The sequence below is a fragment of the Aythya fuligula genome, chromosome 4, assembly GCF_009819795.1.
Source record: "Aythya fuligula isolate bAytFul2 chromosome 4, bAytFul2.pri, whole genome shotgun sequence".
Taxonomy (NCBI): Eukaryota; Metazoa; Chordata; class Aves; order Anseriformes; family Anatidae; genus Aythya; species Aythya fuligula.
Window position 1 is genome coordinate 5,400,045 of NC_045562.1, and position 24,165 is coordinate 5,424,209.

Consider the following 24,165-nt stretch of genomic DNA (forward strand, 5'->3'; position numbering starts at 1 on the left):
AACAAAAAAAAAAAAAAAAGAAAGAAAGAAAAAGAAAGATAATCCTTTTGGGGGGAGGGGAGATGATCATGCTGATGTGGAATAAGTGCTCCTGCTGTCTCCTCTTACTAGCCGCGGTCCTGATCGTGGAGAGCTCCCAGCTAGACAGCTCCAGCGCCAAGGTGAACTCCATCAAGTCCACCCTGATGGGGGAGGCTCCAACTCAGGCAACCAACAGATCCGCAGGCATCCACCAGGGACTGACGCTTGCTAGCAGTAAGAAGGGCAAAATGCTAGAGCAGATGAGAAAACCTCCCAAGCACTATCACCGGCAAGGAGAGGTAGGACATCGCTTCGTTGCTCGAGTGTCTGTCCGTCTGCGTGCTATATGCAAAGAATTGCTCGTCCCCCTCTCATGTTGCTTGCAAAGTTTTACTGTATTACACTGATTAATTTATTCATCCGGGTTGTCTGGGACAAGGTCGTCTCAAAAGAGGCTTTGGGAACTTTGCAAGTGGTAGCTGGAAGGTTTTAAAACCTTTAGTTTTTCTCTGTCGGATCAGTAACTGATGAAAGAAAGAGTAATCTAAAGAAAATCATCTTCAGTATTTCTTTGTTTGGATCCTTCAAAGGGTTGCTGGAAGTAAAGGAAGAAATTTCTTGTTAACTCTAAGACGCTGAATAAATTGAATTTGAATAGGTGAGGAAAATTTGACCGTAAAGTGGACGTGGTGTTTCCAGTGGCAAAAGAAATTTGCTTTTAAAAATCCCTCCTAGGAAGTTAATCTCTGAGGTGTTTCTCCATGTGAGAATGAGAAGTCATGCTGTCCCAGTGGTATCGGTCTGGGCACATTCATTTGCTTAATATGACAGAAAATAAATTCCAGGTTTCTCGTCTCCAGTACGCTCCAGTGGTTTTAGAAGTTCCGTGCGCTTATATCCAGATGAGATAAGCAGGGAGTAACAGCCCTGAATGCAAAGTCTGAGTGTAAGGAGAAAATGAAAGGTTGTGGGAACCTTATGAAAAAGGAGACCCTAACATGCTCCTGAACTACAGAGTCTTCTTGTCTCTCTAGCCTGCTTTGAAATTTGGAAGCCTGATAGGAAATGTTCTCTCAACTCTGTTTGTGGTAACCCATAAAGCAGTGTTTTAAGCCATCAGTCCTCCGATTCTCCATCAAGCCTCAGCTTGGATGGTATGAATGTTGCTCTTGAAGGAGGTAGGCTACTTCAGAAAATATAGATTACTTACGATCGGGTATTATTAGTACCTCAAAAGACAGCTGCTTTTCATAAGCAACAAACAGTGTTAGCAGCAAGGGAGCTGCCAGCATTCAGCACTAAAGAGGCAAAATACTCGGTGCCTTAAGGGTCTCTGTCTTGCCCACATTTTCCTTAAAGCAGCAGAGAAGCTGCAACTTCAAGCAACCCCGTAAATTCATTGCAGTGTTTCACATCAGCTTCCTAATAATTGGATGTTATCATTTGGGTTTGTGTGCAGGCATAATAACAGGGGTGGTAGCTTTGGGGTTTGCGTGGGAGAAATTTGTTTTTAAACTTCTCCAAGCTTTCTTTTCCCTAACCACCCAATTGTTTTATAATTCACCCAGAATCTGGTCGCCTCTCCTTACCTCTGAGCAAAGTTCAGTAACAGATGCTGTGCTGCAGTTTCATGTTACTGAAGTACTGCCTTCTTTCTTCGTGCACGTTGTAATAATTATTATGCTAAATCACCTAGAGGAAATACAGGAGCGTGGCACGCTTTATTGTATGTTCTCCTTGGGTTTTCTTTTGTTTTCTGTGTACAGCCCCAGGCACGACAGGGACTTTTTGCCTTTGGGAGAGGTCCTGCCACCCTTCCCCATCCTTCTTCCCTCCGTGGGTATTCGGTACAATGATGAGGATGATTGAGTACAACTTGCCTAGTTCCTGGAGAACAGGTTGCATTGCCCATCAGTGGCATCTGCAAGATTTGACCCTAGCTTGCCAATCTGAGCTGTTGGCAGTGGATTTTTAGTTATCGGCATGAACGCACAAGTCAGAGACAAAACTGCAAGTTTCTGTAATGGTAGAAGAGTTGGCACGCATGGTAGGACATCCCGTTGGTAGCCCTTACCATGTTTTCACCTGTGGGAGCCTCTTTCTGCCATCCTCCCCTGAGCAAACCCCCCGAAGGATCAGACGCCTCACCTCCTGTCCAGGGCTGTCAGTGCTGCTTTCCCTCTCTCTGTGCTGCGTGGGCTCACACCAGCGTGCACCAGGAAAACGACTCAGACTCACTAGCAATATTTGTAGATATTATTTTTGACCCTAAACCTGAAGCAAAATAGTTAACACAGAATTGCAGTAAAAAGAAGGAAAAAAGAAAGTAGTTGCTTTTGTGACAGGACTTTATCTCTGGCGATGCTTCCAGTTGCGGGGTTGGTAAGCCGCTGTGTTTTTACAGTGGTCTCACAAGTGGTTTCAACCACTTAAGACATGACATTGTGATAAGTTTTAGAAGTTGCTCTCTCATTAGGTTAGTTCTCAATTTGTTAAGGTGATGGGACTTTGTGTTGAAGTTTCATATTGCCATTTGTCAAGAGTAGAGCTGCCTACGCTTTTCCTTCCCAAACAGTCTTTTGCATTAATGGAATTTATAAAATATTAGAAATGGAAGTACTTTTCCTATCTCGGTGCCATGAAATAGTGAGTTGAGTGCCTCGTACGACTAGGAAATAATTTCACTAAGGACCGGGGCCATGCAGCTTCAAGCCAAATTAACAGGATTTTGCACGGGCTGTTGTGACAGCGCTGAGGTGTGCCTTGAGCTCTCTGCTGATACGTGCGGTGGGAATCGGAGGACTCTCACCGAAACTACTGCGAGGACCAGAGGGTCATCAGCCTGCAACCTGTTTATTCATTTAGTTTGGTAGCCTAACACGCTTTCAGAGTGCTTCTTTAATACGTTAATGCCACATTTTCAATTCCATTAATTTGTAGGACTAGGAGCAACTTGGGAGTCTTTAATCAGCTATAAATCAACGGATACAATAGTTCATGGCTTATCTGGAGTGTTGATGTATTTCAGCTGGTGGTTACAGCGCTGCTGCCCAGAAAAGGAAGATCCTGTGCTCCTTTGTCAGGCAAAGTTCCAGTTCAAATTAATGAAAATACTTGCGCGAGCGAAGCAAGCTGGTTTGGCTTGCTGGAGAGACCAGCAGGGCAAGCGTGGGTTTTAGTAAGACTTGCGTTTTTATGTCTTTCTGAGGAATATTATTTATTTTCTGTTCTTATTCCCTTTACTGCCTTGGATCAGCAGGGAATGAGAAGCACTGACGTGCTAAAGCGGTGAGATTTCACTGTCTTCGCTGTTCTTCACCATCACTCCTGTTTTCCCCTTTCTGCAAACTGCTAATGTTTTCCCGTTTTCACAGGGAATCACAAAGTGTCTACAACCTTTGCACAGGGGAAAAACATGCTCGGAAATAGGATCGTACAGCGGGTGTTGGACTGTTACTTTTCAGGGGGGTCAGCACCGCGCACTGCCTGCCACCAATTCCCCTTCAAAGCTTGATTTAGAGGGGCGGCTTCCAGGAATAGCTAATGTTGCAGTAGCTAGCCCCTCTAGAAAATCATTACGGATATATCATCTCTCTAATTAAATAAAAGGCTGCAAATAGAGCCATAAATAACAAGGCCGGATCAGCAACAGTGGTGTGTTAATTTACTGCGTGTTAGGCACAGCTTCTGCTGCGCTGGGGCAAGCTCTCCTGCGTCCTCAGGACGCAAAGTGGAAGAGAAATCCCCGCATGTCACAGCTGGGACCGACAGTCCCTGCCGTCCGTAGGTTTCTGCGTGATGCTCCTTTGACTCCCTTCACCACCTTCTTGATTTCTTGCCTCTGGGTTGTAGTCCACCCTTTTCTCCGTGACCTGCATCATTGCTGGGGTTCGCACTCCCTCGTGCTCAGCAGCCTTTGGCAATTTGGTGGGCAGAGCACTACCAGGCTTTCCTTCCAGCCACTTTCTCTCTCCCATCTGCAGCTCTCTGCCCTTCTGCCCTTCCCAAAAGCCATTCTTTCAGCTCTTTATCCCCAGCAAGTCCTCTCTCTCGTTCCCCTTGCCGCCGAGCAGCTGGCTGGGTTTGTGCTTCCCGCTGGGACCATCCCTCCCACTTCCCCCACGCGCACAGCGGGAGCAGCAGCAGTGAAGGGGAGAAGCAGGACGGCCGTGGGGTGCCCGAGAGAGAGAGACCAAGCTGGGACAGGTTACAACACTGCAGAGGCATGATAGATACCAGCTAAGCCTTTGTTTTTCAAATGCACTTGGTTTAATTTTTAAAATGTAGGTTTTTATATTTTTTTCTACTCTATCCCAGCTTGAGCCAGGAGCCTCGAGCCCACAGAAACCAAACCGAGAAGGCATTAATCAAAACGTCTGCAGTGACGCTGATCTCGTACCTATCAGCGCGTGGACACGCATGTGTTTCTCAAACAGGACATAGCAGCCCACAAGAACTTGCTAGAAAATGCTTGGATGATGCTTTGGAGCAAGTAAAACAGCATGAGATTTAGTAATTGACTGCAGCGCCCTGAGAATGTTGCAGTAAAATGTACCAAAGACACCAAAAAATGTAACCGCAATATCTTGAATAGCTAGAAACCAAGCCAGTATGAATTATTTCTCCACTGGATTAAAAATAAATTAATTACAATACCTAGAAGTTACATCCAGCAGCAGTTTAAAACATAAATAAATGAAAAAATTAAAACAGAACCCAAAAAAGCACAGGATTGCTAAATCTGCAGAGGTCACCAGAAAATGTATTCTTTGCTCTTTTTTTTTTTTTTCTTCTTTTTCTTTTCTGTTAGGAATCTGGGAGACACTGGTTTACTGGCAGCAGTCTTGCTAAATAGTTGAGTGGCTTGTCTCTGGATTGCAAAAATATGGGATGCAGGGTATTATCTCCTTCTCGGGTCATGCTTGGAGTCCCCGTTAATTTGTTATTACTGTTTGACTTCTTAATATAGAGTAAAAGCTCCTATAAAGTGGCTTTATTAGGACTCCTTCCTATTAAAGCCGCGGCAGTGCCTAGAAAATGTCCAGGACCCTGACGTGCTGTCGGGTGTGCAAATACTTAGAAGAGTTAGCGTCTGTCGGAGTCCAAGGACAAGACAAAAGATGATGCATGATTACGTTCTGCCCTCCGAAAAATGAGTCTGATTAACTCATTATGTTTGATTAACTGATGCTTCACAGATGCAAGTAGAGCTCGAGTTTAATTTTGATTTTAATTATCTCAACACCGGATGCGTCTTGCAAGCACTTCATATCTCATGGCTTGTCAGTTGAGCCTTGGTCCTTTTACAGTTGTACTTACAAATGCCTCACCCTGGAAATGTCACTCAGGAGGAATTTAACTCCGCAAAGGAGGAGTCCCATCAAGCTCCTGCTTCTGTTTGTTTTGCCTGCATGGCTTTCCTCTTCGGTTTTGTCTTTCTGGGATTTTTTTTTTTTTTTAAAGTATATCCGAACAATCCTTTTTTACATATGTAAAAGCAATGATTTGGAGAACTCTGCTTCAAGGCAGAGACCTTCCCTTCCCACCTGGGCTTGCAGAAGCCCCGGCCGGGGAGCTCTGTGGCGCGGTGCCTGCGCTGCAGTCCCTGGACATTTGTGACAGATCTCAGGAGGAGAGGTTGCCGTGATCCTTCGGAACAGGGAAGAAAAACAGAAACTGCCTCTCTGCTTTTGCTCCACTGGTAATGCTCCTTGTGGATTTAGATAATAGGTTAGGAAACCGAGGATAACTTTTTATGAAAATACTTGCATTTTGGCTGTCTTAGGTTGCATTTCACAGAATTCACAGAATTTTCTAGGTTGGAAGAGACCTCAAGATCATCTTCTGACATCTTTAGATTGAAATCAAATTCTATGAGCTTTACACCAATGGATGTGCAAGGGCTCTACAAAAGCCAAGAAGATCAGGTTGATTTTATGTATATATATTAATTTTGCCTAAGATCAGGTTGGCTTTGTATGTTTAAAATGAATTTTCCCTGCAAAAGTCTTTATTTTCATCAGAGAACATGTATGTTCATCTCTTCTTTTTTTGGTCAAGTACAGGATGTATGCTGACAGTGTGTCCCCAAACCATCACTTTTCTTCGGTACAATTTTTCTGTTTTGATGAAGGGCAGATTTATCTTCATGTCAAACTTGATGAAAACCAAGCAAATTTCAAATTGCAATGAAAACAGGTGAATTTGCAGGCCTTCCAAACTGTGGAATCCTCTGCTCTACAAAGAGCTACAAAAAGTAAGGTGAGAAAGAGTATAAAATGATACGTATGGCTGTGCTAAAGGACCAAAACACAGCAGATTTCAAACAAAATGATGAGTTTTGTTCATTTAAGTTACGGTTTTCTTGGGATTGACTCTAACTCCATCTATGATTTATACGTTAGTGTTTGTACAGAAACGAAAGAGTTACGAAAATAGATGGATAGAAGCAGAGGGGATGTGAAGTTCAATCATTTAGCAGCTATTTTGTTCTTACTAAAGGAAAATACCAGAATAATTCTACCAAAAAAAAAAAAAAAAAGGAAAGAAAAAAGAAAAAAAAAAGTTTAAGGGTTGTTGTTTTTTTCCCCCCTCAAAGTGCATAAGCACACAGCTCAGCCCCTTGGGTCTTTCCTCAAGCTAAGCTTTGATATGATTGAATTTTCATCTGCACAGTAATGAATCTCGGAGACATGCACGTTGCACATGTGTACCGCAAATGGCATTGTTTGAGCGTTTGTAGCAGCGAGCGAAGGTGGGCTGTGCTGCACATGCTCGGGAATGAGGTGTTGCTTTGCTCTGCAAGCCCTCTGCCTCATTCTCCGTGCATCATGTCAGTGTGAACCAGGCTGTGCATGCTTTTAGAAGCGCACTCGTCGGGCCGGTGAATGGGAGAGCGGTCTGCGCCTTTTGGCAGCTTGCGCCGAGCGAAGCAGTGGCTTGCTGGCACTCTGATCTCTTCCCTCCAAGGCTTAGATGCCGAAAATGGAGATCTCTGGAAAGGAATTGCAAACGGGATGTGTTCGTGGTGGAGCAGGAAACTTTTGTTCTTGGACTCTCATTCGTAACTAGACATTGCGTCACTGAAAGTAATGCCTCTTGTGAGGGAAGAGCTCCTTCGCTTTGCCTTCATCCACAGGGCATGGTAGCTGTCAGAAATGATTTACTGTACGTAAACATATCGTAATTTTTTGCATACACAAAATGGTGCATCTCTTCGGCAAAGCTCCCGAAGTGAGGCATTTTGGCATAAAACAAGGTCTCTGGAAAGGGGATCGAGCATCATATGTAAAACCACCAACAGAAGTGCAAGATGTTAAGCCTGACTAATCTCGTTGGAGTTAACCTAGTTCAGCTCATTCCCACAAGCATCAGAAAGGTTCATACGGTGTCAAAAAAAAAAAAAAAAAAAAAAAAAAGCAATGTCAGATGTGCTACCATCTTGCATTTAACCTTTTTGCTTTCATATGACTTTCTCCCTTCCTATTAATTTTTTAAACAGCGAAACCGTAGCGTTTCACAGAGGACAGCCCCAGTGCTCTGGTGGCCAGTCTCAAGCACTCATGTCAACTCAGAGGGAGCCATCAAAATCTGGGTCTTGGCTCCCATCACAAATACCTTGGGCTGTTTTCTGAAGTCACTACTGAAAGGAGCTCTGGGGCTTCCCGATGCTACAAGGAAGCCTCCACCTGCTCTTCCAGTGGCTAGATTTACTGGTGCTTTCCATAATTTTTTTTACTATGACTGTGTTCATGCAGAGTTTAACACAAAAGTGCTTTTGCTTATATGGTCCCTCTTCAGGGTGAGCTCTCATAGAGCGTAGATGTTAGAGGAGGAAAACCTCTGTCCAACATGCCATAGAGCTGCAGGCAGGAGCTTTGGGCTCGGCAGACAGTTTGTGTCCTGAGCAAAAGCTGGGTAAAAAAAAATGGCTAAATGGGGTTTCTGCTGGCCTTAGCTGGCAGGGTAGCACAGGTCCGGGCTGCAGAACTTGCTCTGTTTCTGTCTCTTCTCTGGTGGCTTGAGAGCAAAAGAGCAGAGCCTGCCTCCCTTCCAGTTCGTGGTGACCTTGCTTGGGAGATGCTCCTCTTTTCCATGATAAAAAAGAAAATTTTGTGAATCTCTCTATAGGGGGGGCGTTAGGTTGTCCAGCACACAGAGACTGAGCTGTAAACCTCCCACTTCTCCTGGGTAGGAGGAGAGCTGGGGGGGGGGTCCTGTTCACGCCAGGTCTCCCCTGACATTTTTTAGGAGAGATGGAAGGGGACAGGAGCTGATAAATGAGCATCTCCTCGTTTAGGGGTGGAGAGGACGATGGCATTCCTCACCAAAGAAAGAGTTACAGGTTGTGATTAGATTATTAACATACAGCTCTCGTGCGTAGATGGAGGGTACGGTGAAAGACATGAAGGGATAATAATAACTGAAGAAGCAGGAAGGTGGTGAAAAAAGCTGCTACCATCGTGGGTTTGCATCAGCGAACAGGGTGTCCATCTGACAGGCTAGAGAAGGCTGGTGTGCTACCTGAGGGTAAATTTGTGAGTGTTTATAAATAGCCTGGCATCGTTCTTCTTCTCTTCAGGGGGAGATCATCTCATTAATGGCCTGGGATGATGGGAACCATCGAGTAAATGTGAAGACAGCAGTTGTTTCATGCATTTCGCACATCCTGAAGGTTTTACCAGCTTTGTCATCCCGAGGTTTCAGTCTGGTTTCATTCTGCAAGTTGTTTCATCCACTCGGGTAGCAATAACGACACCACCTAAGCCTCAGAGCTGACCGTGCGCCATAAAGTGTGAGCTGAACGCTGTGGGGTTGTTCCTCCAGACCCTTTCAGTCCCTGTTTCTCCCAACAAAGCTAAATTCACCGTGTGTATTATTCAGGGCAAAGCGGTTCAGTCAGGTCCTGTGGCAGGAAGGGTGAGGAAGCGTGGGTCGGTGCTGCAGAAGGGAAATCTTGGAAGCCATGGGAGGACCGGGACACCAGGAGATCACATCCACACCTTCTCCATGGTGGGGCCAAGTGTTGATGCTGCCGCCCGTGTCTTCTCAGGGGGCACTGGGGAAAAACGTCTGTCAAAAGTCAGGCTTAGAAGTCTGTCTCTGGTGGAGAGGCTAAGCTGCTCAGCTGCATGAAATGTTCGTGTAATTGTTTGAATAAATACAGGGTTTTTAAAAAGCTCTTCAGGAATGCTTGTAAACTTCTGTGCTTGGTTTTGTCCCCACTGCTATCTTCCAGACACCCCACTCCTCGCGAAGGAAATGGGTTTTTAACAAGAAGAATCCTCTGGAAATTGCTTTCCAAGGGGGTCCTTGCCACAGCAGCTGCAACAAATTGCAACCGAACTTCACTCTCGGTTGTTTTTTATTGCTAAAAGGATAAGTGACCAAGTGAATACTTGTATTATAGCTTTGAGAGAATTTATTAAGTATCAAATTGTAGTGTGTGGTGGTGTCTAACCAGAAGATTAAGCTTTCCTCTGCGGAGGGAAATTTCTCTCAGACTTCGTACCAGTGCTTAAGCTAAAAGGGACCAGGAAAGCCTTGCAGATCCCCAACCATCCTGTGGTTAGTCCGACTTGGGGTTTTCCTTCCTCTGAGACCTCGGCTCTGAAGCCAGGGCAGCGGGAGCAGAGCATAACCTCCAGGAGGCAGCCGAAAGGAGAAGGCACGGCGTGGCCGTCCGATGCGTGCCGATCTGCTCCACGCTGTGTAAACAAGTCTCCAGGGGGCATTGTCTGAGCAAGCTGTTTCTGAGTAGCAGCATAGCTGCAGCATAGCTCAGATTACGTTAATTGGGAAGCATTTTTGGCACAGTTTTCCAAATAAGCGACACGGAGTGCAGGGAGCTCAAGGAAGGATGGAGCAAGACCCTGGGGTGATGCAGGCTGCTCCCGTGCGTCTTTGAGCCTCGCCGGGGCTCGCAGGTCTGCTCGCCTTCCCCACGGCTCCTCAGCTGCCACTTCAGAGCCAGGAGGAGGGATAAGGGTGACTGTGTCCCTTCGTTGCCCTAGGGAATTGACTTGAATGGGGAAAAAAGGACCTTCTTCTGATATGTGGGGAAAAAAAGAGGTTCTGCTTCTTGGTATGGCACACACATATAACATGTGCAAGGCTGTGCAAAATTTCATAAGGATTTCAGACATGGGAACTCAGGCTTTCTTAGCTTGTATGTTTGTCTGTGTGCATATGAAAATCTTGGTGTAAGTACTGGCTAAACAGCAGTGGTAGACGGAGAGGAACCAAAAGCTGAAAGGCAATATTATTACTGTTAGTGAATGCACAAGAGTGGATTTTGTCTTTGGATCTCACTTGAAGCGTAGGGTGATCAACTGGCAGGAGTGCTGAAACTTTGGGCACTTGGAACAATGAATTTGGAAGTCAAATGTTTCAGGATTAGCTTTTCCCCACTTTCCTTCCTGATTTTTCCAAACAGGGAGGCATGATTTTGAATGAATCAAAGTCTGGACAGCTTCATTAAAAAACATTTGTAGGAAGTTTAAAGACCTGAGCGCGTGGAGATGCTTGACAGGCAGATGTTCATTTGAAATGCAAGTGGGGATTTCTGTTATTTCTGCACTGCAGTGAGCTCAGGTTACGGAGAGTTTAAACACCAGAGTGCCAAACCAAAGGCACCCTGGGCACCTTGAAAAACAGATTTCTGAGGAGCTTCGTGGGTCAGGCTCCCTCCTTCCCAGGCACGCTGGCCTTACTGTCACTGCTGTAGGTTTGGGTTTGGTTCTGCTTATCGCAGTCGCAATTACGGTGCCTTTTCTTCAACACTGTCCTCTTAAGTTATCAGCGCAGGATAGATAAGAGAGCCTTTATTACAGGCACACATGTGCATCGCAGGTGTGAAGGGAACTCTTAAACTGTTTATGAGCACACAAAGCCCCACGAACAAAGAGGGCAGAAAAGAATGTTGTCATTTTAAGGAAAAATATGTTTTAAGGCCCTGTTAAAAATAAAGCCAAAAAGGAATAGCAAATGGGCTGCAGATTGCCTGTGTAACGGGGATTAGCACTGTGAAAATCTTTCATTTTTCAGAAGAGGCATGGACCACAGACAGGCCGGGCTAGCCGAGATACCACTCAGCACTGGAGGGGGCATCCACTTCCAGGCTCTTGTCTCGGTGAGCTACCCGCAGAATCCTCCTCCGATAGGACCAAACAGATGAAGAGCAGGATAACACTTCCAATCTTGGCTTTGTTTTAAAGGTTTTGGATAAATAGAAGCTGGTGTATTCATTGTACAAGCAAGCATGATGGCAATGCGTGAGCTCCAGGTCTGGGACGTGCTGTCACTCTCGACTTCAGTGGGACTGAAGGGGTTTCTCACCCGCAATGCTCTGTGGCCTGAAGGGTCAGAACAGACGGGTCGAGGCTGGGGAAAAGGAGCCCAGCCTGGTTATCCTCTATAACAGCCGTGTGATGGTACCTTCAGTCATGCAGGGATAGCTTCCAGGTCCGCTGAGGGGTGCGTCCACAGCAGTGACAGTTCAGCACCCAAAGAAGTGGTGTAACTCACTTCCCTTCAGCACCATTTCCCAGCAGATGCACCAGAAAAATGTGGCCACAGAAAGAAGCTGACGCTGCCCAGAAATGCCATGCGAATGCTCCTAACTCTGCAAAATTTGACCCGAGAGGTGAAACACACTGCAGTGTGGAAAGCCACCTCAGAGGTTAGTCCGTGTTTGTGTACCAACTTCTCTGAGTGTTTCCAGTGGGAATTAGGTTGTGGGGGCCTTCAGGGAGAGGGGCTGTGGCCACTTCCAGACAGGGGAGAAATTCAGCTCAGAAGAAATCATTAGGTTGAGACTCCCTCACTGCGAAGTATGCTCAAGGAGAAGCGCTCTTGTCTTTCACCACCTACATAAGATGGTCAGAATTTACTCATTAGGGTACTTTGTTATAATCATTACTACACAAAAAGTTAAGTAAGAATAATTTACGTTGTTCCCTCAATGAAATAATGATATGAAATGTCAGTGAAGGATCTGTATCTGATGTACCAGACGTGGTTCATCTGGCCATTCTGTATGGACTTCAGTCTCCATCCAGAGTAACCCTTTTCTGAAAGCAGTGTATTTTTTATTTTTTTTTGGTGTCAAACCGGACAAGGATGCAGAGATGTTGCAAGCAGAGCTGTAGCTTTTCTCTTTAATGAGCCTCTTCCTGACCCACCCTATGTAAAGCAGTTGACACATCATGTGTTGTGCAGCTGGGACGGCTACCCTGGCACATGTATCTGACACATGAACGTCTTGACTTCGGCCTTTTGGAAGCACCGGACCCATGCTGTTCTCCAGAGATGTGTCTAAGCCATTTCCCAGATCCCATGGATGTAGCGGTGGCAGGAGCAAAAGCCGATGTGCAATTCGCTAATTCAGATTTAGCTGATTCTGTGAAAACAGATTGCACAACAGAATCTGACACTTGGTTTCTGGATTTGATTTCCTCTCTTTCCCTGGTTTGACCTCCAGTGCTCCTTCTGGCTGTATTGTATTCTGTACTGGTCAGTATTTGGGTCTCAATTTCCGCGTGTGTGTTTTTGTTGTTTCTTCTTCTTCTTTTTCTTTTTTTTTTTTTTTCCTTCCCCTGACATGCAAGCCTTTTGAGATGTAGCACTTTGAATTTGAGCTTTACCCTTAGACCAGTCTCTAGAGGAGCTGAGGGCCGTTTAGGAGGTGCAGGGCTGAAATTCAGCTGGGATGAGCCGTGCACAAGCAGACAAGACCAGCCGGGAACGTGGTTCATGCACTGCCGGTAGCCCAACACGTGTCTGTGTTACCGCAGGATCAGGAGCTCGGCTGCTCCTGGGGCTGCTGACTTCCCTGGAAGTCTTCGTGCTTGTATGCTGGGAAAACTTAGCAAAGTTTCACACTGCTTTTACTTTTGATCCCCTCCTGTCCAGAATGACCCCATTGGCAGGAAATTAATTTAAACGGTAGCTGCGAGAAGACATTTTGTGAACATTTGCTTCTTCTAAAGTTTATTTTCACAGTATGTTTCACCTGAATATTTTCCAGAACAAAAAACCCCAAATGCTCTGCTGTCCTGATAACATGTGTGAGGCTGAGGCTTCCCCCTTCCTTCCAGCCTGCCTCACAAAATGCTCTCTTAATACTCAGCCTTAATCATATTTGTAAAAATAACATCAAGGTTAATGTTTCAAAGTAGCACTCTTTTACAAGGCTTAATGGCAGATCAAAATCAAGCGATGCTGTTTCTGGCAAGCAGTTTGCCACTGCTTGTCAAGTTGTTGTGTGAATGGAGCTACAGCTCAAGTACCGAAGCTTTAAAGAAACTGAGTTGCCAGGAGGTAACCCATTTCAGACCTGATTAAAATAACTAATATCTGATCAGGAGACAGGAAAAAATAAGGGGGACTAAATGGCCAGCTTTCACAATGCAGGGAGGATGTAAGTGAAGTTTTACACAAATCTTTTAGAGATTGGTGCTGCTCAGTTGGAAAATTATCTAGAAAACAGTGGGTTAGTGAGGCGCATACGTTTTTAATGAAACATATTCGAAACAATAAGAACTTATATAGTCCACAAAGATCTGCAGTAAAATCCGGTATACTGAGCATCTGGGAAATAAAACCCTGGGTTAAATTGCACTTCTGTAGGTATAACACTGTACAGGACCTAATGTGACCACAGTTGGACACGTTCAGTGATAACTTCTAAATTGGAGTCAGTCAGTTCATGTTGAAGTAGCAGCAAAGAGAGATGGGGGGAAGCGCCACGCGGAATAACAGGAAGTGAGAACAAAACAAGCTCATTTTTATACCCCTTTTAAGTTTGCTGTGCTGCTCTTATGGAGAAACTGCACACATTTTTGTAAAATAAAATAAATTAAAACATATTTATATATATAAAGCAGTTTGGGATGGATGGGGAAGGAGGACAGCAGGGGTAATCAGAGCAGAAGTGCTTCAACATAGGAGATCTTAAATGGGACACATCACCCAGTTTGGTCTTGTGGGAGCACAGGACCGAAAGACAGAAAATAGTGAATGTCATGGAAAAGGGTGAGTGGGGAGCTATCGTTTGGTATTTTTCCTAGAAGAACCAAGAGCTGACAGTGTGCAGTTATCAGAGAGCCAGGAACTACTATTTCATATGGTATAGCTTGTCGCCCCGTGGTGCTGTGGGAGCCATATGGAACTGCTCAGAGATGAGACAAACACAGAGAAGAGAGATTGCACTGGTAGGTACTAAACACTATAGCAAATTACCAATATAAATTCATTATTTATATTAATGTCATAAACTAGTATCAATTTGTTATCGATATCATTAATAACCCAGCCTGTTACTTCAATTTATCGAGAAACTTAAGCATATCTGGTTCAATGTAAGCATTCATGATGTTGGCTTGCTCATCAAGCTTACGATGCATGTATATAAATATTAGTTAGGCAAATATTTAAGTACTCTGCTGGACTGGAGCTTTAGGTCCAGAAGTGTCCACTGAAATCAGTGTGAATACTCCCACAAACTTTGGTGTGGGGTTGTTATCCAGAGAGACTTCTAGACTACGCATTAATATTCCAGAGAGATCACTGCAGTGAATGGAAAACATGACTGTAATGAAAAGGAAATGGAAAAACGAAGCAATAGACAAAGAGGCTTAGGACAGATTTACAAAGTATGTAGCACACACAAGTGGGGGTAGACATTTCAAACAACTTTGCTACCATTTGGTCAGCTAAAGGAAGTAAATACTTTCAGAAAGGGTTCAGATTTTCAAACCATTCATCACTCAGAATGAGCATTTTTGTTTGGGGAGGGGAGAGTCTTCTGGTTGCAGGGGCTTTCCTTTGTTACTTCCTCAAGCTCTTTTGTGGTTGTGAGTAAATTCTGTCCTCCCGGGTTATCATTATACATAGGGCTGAGTATCTTCATATTTTACAGAAACTTCATAAACACATCATGTAACTTTGTGGGGTGCCTCTATGGCAAATTCTTTGTAGCCCAATGAATTTACTTACAGTTGCCTTCAGCATCCACCTTCATTTTTCTGCTCAGATCTCTGAAGGCAGAGCTTCCCATAGATAAGGTCAGCAAACTTGGTCTCAACAGCAAATTATCCCTTCCTCTTGAGTTGGTGCCAGAAGCTCCATCTACAGATGGATACAGGCAGCTGAGAACAAAGAGCAGCTCAGGATGGCAGTCAACCCAAGAATCTCTCACTTCATCTTTCAGGTCCATGACACCAGAAATTGTAGGGAGCCTAACTAAAAGCCACTGTGTTGTAAGTGCTGGGGTGGTGGGGTTGTCTTTCCTCACTGTGATGCTGATGTCACCAGATATCCATCTGCATCACGCAAAGGTGGGAATTCACACAGCCTGAAAATACAGTGTTATACATGTAGGACATGTTTTTTTTTTTATTATTATTATTTTTTTTTGTCCTGGTTTCAGTTAGCACAGAATTAATTTTCTTCCTAGTAGCTGGTGGAATGCTGTGTTTTGGCTTAGAATGAGAAGAGTGCTGATAACACCCCGATGCTTTAATTGTTGCAGAGCAGTGCTTATACTAAGCCAAGGACATCTCAGCCTTTGCTCTGTCCTGCCAACGGGCAGGCTGGGGGGTGCAGTAAGAGCTGGGAGGGGACAGACCCAGGACAGGTGACCCAAACTAGCCAAAGGGGTATTCCATACCATCTGACGTCATGCTAAACAATATATAGGGGTGGCTAGCCGGGGGGAGGGGGCCGGACTGCTCGGGGTTAGGCTGGGCATCGGTCAGCGGGTGGTGAGCAATTGCATTGTGCATCACTTGTTTGTACATACTGTTATTACTTTCGTATTATCACCATTGTATCATCATTATTATTATTGTTATTATTATTTTTGTTATTTTTTTTTTTCCTGTCTTATTAAACTGTCTTTATCTCAACTCACGGGCTTCACTTTCCATTTCTCTCCCCCGTCCCAGAGAGGGAGGGGGGAGGGTGAGCGAACGGCTGCGTGGTGTTTAGCTGCCGGTCGGGTTAAACCACGACATTTTAAAAAGAAAATCCCAACTAATGGTGTATACGTTTATTCTGCCAGTTTTGTGCATACATACTATATTGGTTATCTGAGCACACTGTTTATAATGTGATATAGTATTTACAAGGGCCACAAGTGCCTGGCTGGTTGCTTGCTTGCTTGTTGTTGTTTTGGTTGGGTTGTTTTTGTTTTTTCTTCTGGCTAATGTGGGGCTGACAGGGCCCTTTTACAGGACCTTTTTTAGGTACGCTGGCTGATTTTTCAAATTGAGATTCCAGCAATGATTACCTTAATCACTTTGGAAAATCATCCCACCTATTTAGATGTCATAAACATCTAGAGAATGAGATATAAAAGGAGTGGCTGAAGGAACGTGGGCTAAGGGGAGACCTCACCACTCTCTACAACTCCCTGAGAGGAGCGAGGAGGGTGTCAGCCTCTTCTTGGGTGACAAGTGAGAGGACACGAGGCAACAGCCTCAGGTTGCACTGGGGATGTTTTGACTGGATATTGGGCAGACTTTCTTCATGGTAAGTGTGGTTGGGCGCTGGAACAGGCTGCCAGGGAAGTGGTGGAGCCTCTGTCCCTGGAGGTATTTAAGAGATGCATGGACGCAGCACTTAGGGCCATGGTTTAGTGGTGGACTTGTTGTGTGAGGGTTGAACCTGATGATCTTACAAGTCTTTTCCAACCTAAATGTTTCTATGGTGCTATGTCTACAGGCAACCCAACATGTCTGTGTCACTTCTCATGTCAGCGTTTTCAAAAACTCATTGAAAACTCGAAATTCTTCCCATAGGACAGTGGTATTATGCCTTTGCAAGAGGGTATATTTAAAAGCAAAGAACTGTTGTTAAATAATTATTTATTTAACATCTTATTTAAGTCTCTTCTTGGGATTCAGTAAGGCTTCATACAATAGTTAAAATAATTTCTTATAGCTTCCAAAGTGTTGCAATGTCTGCAAAGCATTGCATTACCAGTATTAGAAGGTACATATGCAGAAGTTAAATTGCAATAAAAGAACCGACTCGTTCAAACAATTCTAGGTGCACGAAGTATTGGAGAAACAGCAGGGATTACCTTCCCAGAAGGTCTGCTGGTTTGGGGGTGCAAATGAAACCGAATGCTGTGAAACTTGCTCCAGAAGTTGCATTCGATGGATGACCACCTCATTCAAAAGCACAAAGGACCACTTGATTGGCCTGTGAGGAAAAGCCTGTCTTTTAAAGTCCACTGCTTGGTCTACTGAGTCATCAGTTATACTAAACTTTTATGGGGTTGATTCCAAAATCTCGTCACTGTATGCCGCCTGAAATTCCCCGGTATGTGGAAATGCTCTTTTCTGAAATAAATTCATATTTTCAGTAACGCAAAACATTCGGGAGATGATAACTCAGATGACCAATCCAAACATTTACACAGTGGTAATCGGGGTAGTTTCGGAGAAGAAAGACACAGATGAAATTAATACAGAATGGTGTGACATGTCATAAAGTATAATAGGAAGCACAGTGGTTGAAAATGATACTGTTTAAATAAACAGCTTTTCTAAATTTGCCTTGGAAATACTTGTTTTTAAAAGATACATATCTAATATATCCTACTTTTAGAATTCTACTTTTTGACAAAATATTCTGGTTCCAGTATTCCTGGAAATATCAGAACCTAGTGCATTTATTTCTTAAGAGGAAACAAAAAGACATGTAATGGAAAGAGCAAGATTCCTTTGAGACTGGTCCATTTTCCCATAAAAAATATTGGGATGAAAAGCTTCTTTTTTCTTTTTAAGCCTACAACGAAAAAAATGTGGAGTACTCAAAAATCCTTTTATGGTTTCTAAGCAGAAGCCTTCTCCTACACCACGATTTGTCACAGATAGGAAAAGTATTTGCTTTGGGAACCTGTATTTGCTCTTTTATCAGTGGGTTACTGCCACATTCATCCTTCACAGCTTTCACGCTGGTGTGTTTAGTTCTCGCTCATCCATCTCTTTGCGATGTTATAGTTTTCAGTTTTGTAAACTCCTCAGCGTATAGAAACCTAAGCTCCCAGGACTCTGAATTAGACTGGAACTCAATTCATCTGACAGACATTGGAAGCCCGGGCTGCAATTCCCAGTTCGTTTCAATATGTAACAACCATTTAACCTCCTGCCTGTACTTCTGCTTGCTGACAAGGTGCTTTTTAGGCAGTACAAGTCAGTCAACCTTCAGATCAGAAGCATGTGGTGCCCCTCCAGCAGGCAAACATTTTCCACCAACGTTTTGAAGAGAAAAAAAAAAATATCTAAATAAATAATCTCCGAGGTTGAAAAGAGCCTATTCACCAAACATTGGTAAAGCAATTCCACAGTAAAAATAAATGTTCAGCAAAGTGATCTTTCATTTGAAAATTGGATCCAGATTTTACAAACTGAGAGGGGTGAACAACTGCGTCAAATGCAGGGCAACGCAGTTTGTCTACAAAGTGTGCTGCCACAAAGTGCTCATGTTCTGCTCGTGGAGAAATGCAACCTGGCAAAAAGTAATCACTTTGTTTATCAGCAAACTGTTGAAATCACAGTACCATGAACTCCATCCCTTATGTAATATGTATATGCCTGTATATGTACCATCTCCCAGCTGGTTCAGAATAATACAACTCACTAGAGATTCATTTGGCAACACATGGTTTTGAAAATGAAGAGTTCTGTTCTTTGAAAAAAAAGATGGTAAAATCATCTGGTGCTTGGAAGGCTACAAAAATTGATCACAAAGGGAGATCCGTGGAAATCGAGCATTCAATTCCCTTTTTATCTTTTGCTCTCACATAGTTGTTGCATGGTAGGATTCATCACAATTGCTTCACACATTAAAAAAATTAAGTTTCAGCAGTACAATATTTATAAGTTTGTGATATTTATGACAGCTAAATCCAAAATCATTGTGCTCCAGGCTAGGGGAATTTATGCTGCAATTGACTTAGAGAGTGATCAGTCAGGCTGTGGAAAAAAAAAATTCAGAAAGTGACTAAAACATTTCTAGCTTTAAAATCTTCTAAGAATTTAGCCAAGGACTTAATTTTAGAAATAGTATAGAAAGGACGACGTCTGTATTTTCCACTGGAATAGCTTTTTTTGTTTGTTTGTTTGTTTTGTACATTACAGCTGACTTAAAACTTTATGGTCATATACATATATGTGCAATATATACTATTTACAGTCTATGGATTAAGCAGGAAGGTTATAAGTTATTTTCTACTTCTTACCTCTCACAAACTCACAAAAGGACATATTCTTGGGAAGTTTGATAAAGACATGAAACCTTTGGATTTTGTTACGAGGAAAAAAAGAAAAAAAAAGCCTTCCAGAAATTAGATCTTTTCAAAACTTAAATTATTCATGATGCTAAACATCAGTATTCAGTCTTATTCACTGATCAAAGAATAGCCATTTTTTTAAACACTGTTAGATAAGAAGATAAGTTTGAAGTTTGGAATTCAAGTAAAGTTATTCTGAATCATGTTTCTTGAAAAATGGCATAACCTGCTTTCATGTGAATTGTTTGCCAGTGTCTAAATTTAGTCAGCTCACAAAATAGGCTGAGGATGATCTCATCCTCTGGAGATTAAACCTTTCCTGGGATCAAGCTGTGCACTTTTGCTGGTTCAGTCACCACCAGTAACAATAATTCTGCGATTGTCCATTTGGTCAGGAATGTTGCTGGTGCTGCACATGCCAGAAGTGTTTTCAGGCACTGTAGCTGGATGCAGGTTAGCAGGAGTGCTAAGTGTGGGAAATGTTTGCTCTATTAAGAAAATTCAGAACCCTGCTTATTCGGGATAGATCTGATGGGACAGTTTAACACAGCCCTTTACATCTGCTGCCTGATTTCAGGTAGAAAGGCAAATTAAGACTTAGCGGTTTCGTACCTCCAGACTAGTGTTTCTTAGGTTAAAAACAAAACAAACAAAATCTGTGATAACAGTTCTGTTTAAACAGAGTTTAAAGAGAAAAGCTTTGTTGTTAGCATGATGTGCATAGAGGGCAAATAATATTTGCCCTTCTCTTTCCCCTAACACCTTTGTCTTTGGCCATCGCTCCCTGGTTTGTGGACTGGGCTTGTCTTGCTTCTATAAGGTGGTTTTCCTGCTATTGTGTCTTCAAAGCAATGGGCACCGTGTCATTTTCTTTTCTTACAGCCATAGGCTTCATGAGGAGAACCACATACGTGAGTCTCTTTGGAGAAAGGTGATTCTCTCTGCGTTAGGACTTGGAGGAGCAGTAAAAGCATTTCCTGAGCACTGTTGATTTGGAATGTGGTTCCTGTAGAATTGCAGCTTACCATGCTGCCTTCTTAGAGGAAAGCTAACTCAGGTGAAAACAAAAATAGCAAAAATACACATGCTTCAGCCCCAAACCTGCTGACGCTAAGCCTAGCTTCAAATGATTGTAACTTGCAGGGACTGCTTTGACTTTGACCAAGGTGTCCCAAAAGAAATAAGTACAGTAACAATAAATGCAACATTGCCATCATGTCCCTATGCAAGAGGTACAATCTGACTGCTTGGTGTAATTTGACACATGCCTGTAGAAATCAGTGGGTGATTGCCAATTGCCACCAACACAAAATCTGGCCCTGCAAATATCTCCTTTTGAATTCTGTCATTCCCAGACTGTAATGCCGGAGAACAAACCTGCATTAAGTGCTTCCTCGTGCAAGTGTGTATCTTGGCAGATCTAGTGCAAAACAGTAGTTGGGGATATCAGCCAGCCTCCAATATCTCCTTCTGGAAAGCTGTATGTCCACTGAACTTGCCATGCCAAATGCACGTTGCCTTTGTCCTACTCCTTGGCTTTGGTGCCAAATTTTAAACCGTGGCTATAATGCTTGTTTGCTTGTTTAGCTCCTTTCTAGCTGGTGTTGCTTCTGACTCATGCTCATCATGAGAAGGCATTGGAAAACACAGTCGTCAGTTGTATGGAATTATTTCCCAACATCTTCCCATTTGGTAAGACAAGGATGGGATTGATAAAACAAAGAAATGTCCATTCGTCACGCGGTGTCGTGACCCACGGGGTGAATTTGCGCGGTGTGACATCAGTAGGTTTTCAAACTAAATCAGGGAGATATTTATCAACACAGCTGTTTTTGTCATACTGAGAAAAGGATAAATAAGTGTAAAGGAACAGCTTTTTAATATTCTTCTAGGAGAATCTAAATCCCATATTTTCCAACAACGTGAATGCGGCTCCGTTTGAATGCTAAACCAGAAAGGTTTATAGTGCATATGGTACCTATTTGAATTTTTTAAATGTCTAATTTCTGCTGTGGAAATGGAGGCCAGGTTGAGTTATTTATTGTGGGATGCAGAAGGAAATCACGACCCTTTGCAGGGACACGTTAGGATCCCTGCACCATTCAGCCAGTTTTCTCCTGTCACACCTACTTAAATTTTCAAAAAGACGCTTTAATGTATTGAGTGTGCTCTGAATCATACTAGTTCCTGAGCACTTATGACAGCTTTCAGAGATTGCTGGTGGCTCCCAGTAGATTGTAATTCTAGAAACAGGAGCCTGATGCTAAGCATCACCACCTGTTCCCCATTATTTTCCTTCAGAAGAAAACAATGCAAGGATAAGATTACATACTAATGGAACCCATTTTCACTAAATAGGTACATTTGGTCACATGTAATTTGGTGGCCCATAAAAGAAAAAAAGAAACTAGTAAGCTGTTTTCAAAAGAGAGAAGCAAATAAAATTTAAATGAAGAGTTTCCTAACTACGTTAACCAAACCCAGTTCTCCCATGGCAGGTATGCCAATATGCGGTATGTAAGTACATACAGATCCCTTGTTGGAATAGCTGTGTTTTCAATTTGATTTGTTGACATATCCTTAAAGACTTTGGACCTCATTCAGCTCTTTGTAAATCCACCACAGAGCTAGATTTGAACCCTTCTGGCATTTACACTGGAATTCCTATTCCCACTTGCTTAGGACAATGTAGGTCTTGTCTGAAACTGAGGTTCCTCAGCTGCCTCTCAATAGACAGAAATTGTAAGTATAAATAATATTATCAGAAAGATACTTGAAAATGATGGGGGTTTGTCATATTCTGTTGTTATTTGCCACATGCCAGGATGGTCCCATGTTATCTCTCTGCTATATGCTCGTGTCATGTGTATATAAGTGAAGGAATTTTAAATATGAAATCATCAGCCTCGCTGTGTACAGGCTTTAGCCTCCCTCCCTTGAAATCCTGAATGTGGTAGCTTTAATATGGAGTCTGTGACACACTGCCTCGTGCTAAATAGGATTTTCTAGGAGAAACTCTCCCTTGAAGTCATCAGCCCTGGTTGTGGATGCAAACCAGTCTCTAAACAGTACCTGAAGCTCATTCTTAGCACTTTTTGTTGTCGTTTTTCCTTTTGGTGATATGATACTCCTAAGGCTGTTATAGAAAAGCAGATTGGAAAAAAAAAAAAAAAAAAAAAAAGTTTTTTCTTGCTTGTGTTGCTTGGTGATTCTCTTCTGAGAGTCCACATCGGAGAGCTGGTAGGTAGCCTTTCAGTGGTACTGCTTCTTGCAAACTCTTGGGTAGGGTTAAATGTTCAAAAGTGGTTAAAATGTTTTCTGAGTGTGTTAATTCCTGAATTTTGAAAACAACATCCCCTCCCTCATGCTGAATTTGGTAGTTACTTGGAAATTGAAGGGTGGCGACACGTTGCCAAGAGCTGAGGTGTTGTTAGCAGCAAACGCTGGGTGCAGACATGCTCGGGAGGTGCTGTGCCCCCCTGTGGGGTGGCTTCACAGCTCCCTTGGCAGAAAGCACCTTGCCAGGGGGAGACCGGGACAGCAAACCTTTTACCAGTCACTTTAGGCCCTTTTTTGGGGCAAAACTTAGGCAGAATCTGGAGCACTAAAAGGCTCGTTGCCTGGTGGGCCATGGAGAAGCGACGCAGGGTGCCCAAGTCAGAGCTGTCACAGTGGGCAGAGACCCAGCACCTCTCTTGGCTGGGACTTGACTACGGCTCTGCAGGTATTTTCTATTTTGCCCCAAGGAGCCTGATATTCAGAGCCCAGAGCTCCCATATTCCCTCACATAGGGCAAACCCTTCGGCCGGTGATCCCATCAGAGCTAACGGGGCCATGCGTGCACCAGACGCCTTGTAGGTCTTTGGTTGATTTCTAGGGTAGGTTTGGTGGCCGCATGGAGCAGCCGAAACGTAAGCGCTGCCTTAGCTGTAATTGCAGATGGAGAGAGGCTCAGGATCAAAAAGTAACTGGCCTGTTCTCTCAGATGTGTTTGTTCTGCAGTGCTGAACTGAAATTGAAACAGGTTCTGCTCAGAACACGCAGAAAAAGTAGATTTATGGAGTGCTGTACAGCTGCTTTTTCTGAACACAGCGATGTTTTTAAAAATATTTTTAGAGTTGCAAATGTGTCTAATGACTTAAATATTTATGAGCTTGGTTAGGCTACAAAAGCAGATTATTTAAGCTTTGAAAGGGTTTCATTTCGGAAGTACAAAATGGACTTTTTGAAGGCATTGTCAGACCATGACATTGCTCCGTGCACAGATGAGTGGATGTGGGGTTTCAGAAAAATTGACGCACAGAGCCTGAGCTTTTCTGTGAACAAAACAGACTGTTTGTTTGCATTTTTTTGAGAGTTTTTCCAAGTTGCTCCGACTTAGAAGCGAATGCTTCCAACTAACACATCTACATTGCATAATATTTTTGTGCTGCCATGTATTTATGATCTGCTCTGCACATCTTAACTCATGTGTGAAGTCTTTAATGGGTAAACCCATTGTGAAGCCCGGCAAAACCATGAGATCCCATATGACAGCAAGGACTGCTCACATTAGGGAGAGATTGCAAGATTAAGCCTTCTAGCTTTTGATTTACTTAGTAAATTAAAACCTTTGTTCTGATTTTGGCTGGGAAAGCCCCTTTGTTGGCCAGCCACAAAATTCCCATTAATTTGCATTAGTGTTTTTTTCTTTTTTTCTCCCAGAGCAGATAACAGCAGGGCTGGATTGTACATCTAAAAGAAAGCCAGGGCTCCTCTTAGAAAGAGTGGGAGCCTGCGCCCGAGCAGCGAGTGCCGTACAAATAGCTTTGCTGTTATTCATGTTGCGTGCTAATGAAAAC

The 24,165-nt window shown here is 43.4% G+C and overlaps 1 protein-coding gene across 1 annotated transcript in view; it reads left to right on the forward strand.

The window, feature by feature from the left end:
* Positions 1-9: 9 nt before the first annotated feature.
* DKK2 (dickkopf WNT signaling pathway inhibitor 2) overlaps positions 10-24,165 on the forward strand; it is a 44,538-nt gene continuing 20,382 nt past the window's right edge. Inside the window, exon 1 of the mRNA XM_032186342.1 lies at positions 10-320. Coding sequence (XP_032042233.1) covers positions 63-320 — 258 coding nt within the window. The 5' untranslated portion in view covers positions 10-62. The remainder of the gene's footprint in view (positions 321-24,165) is intronic.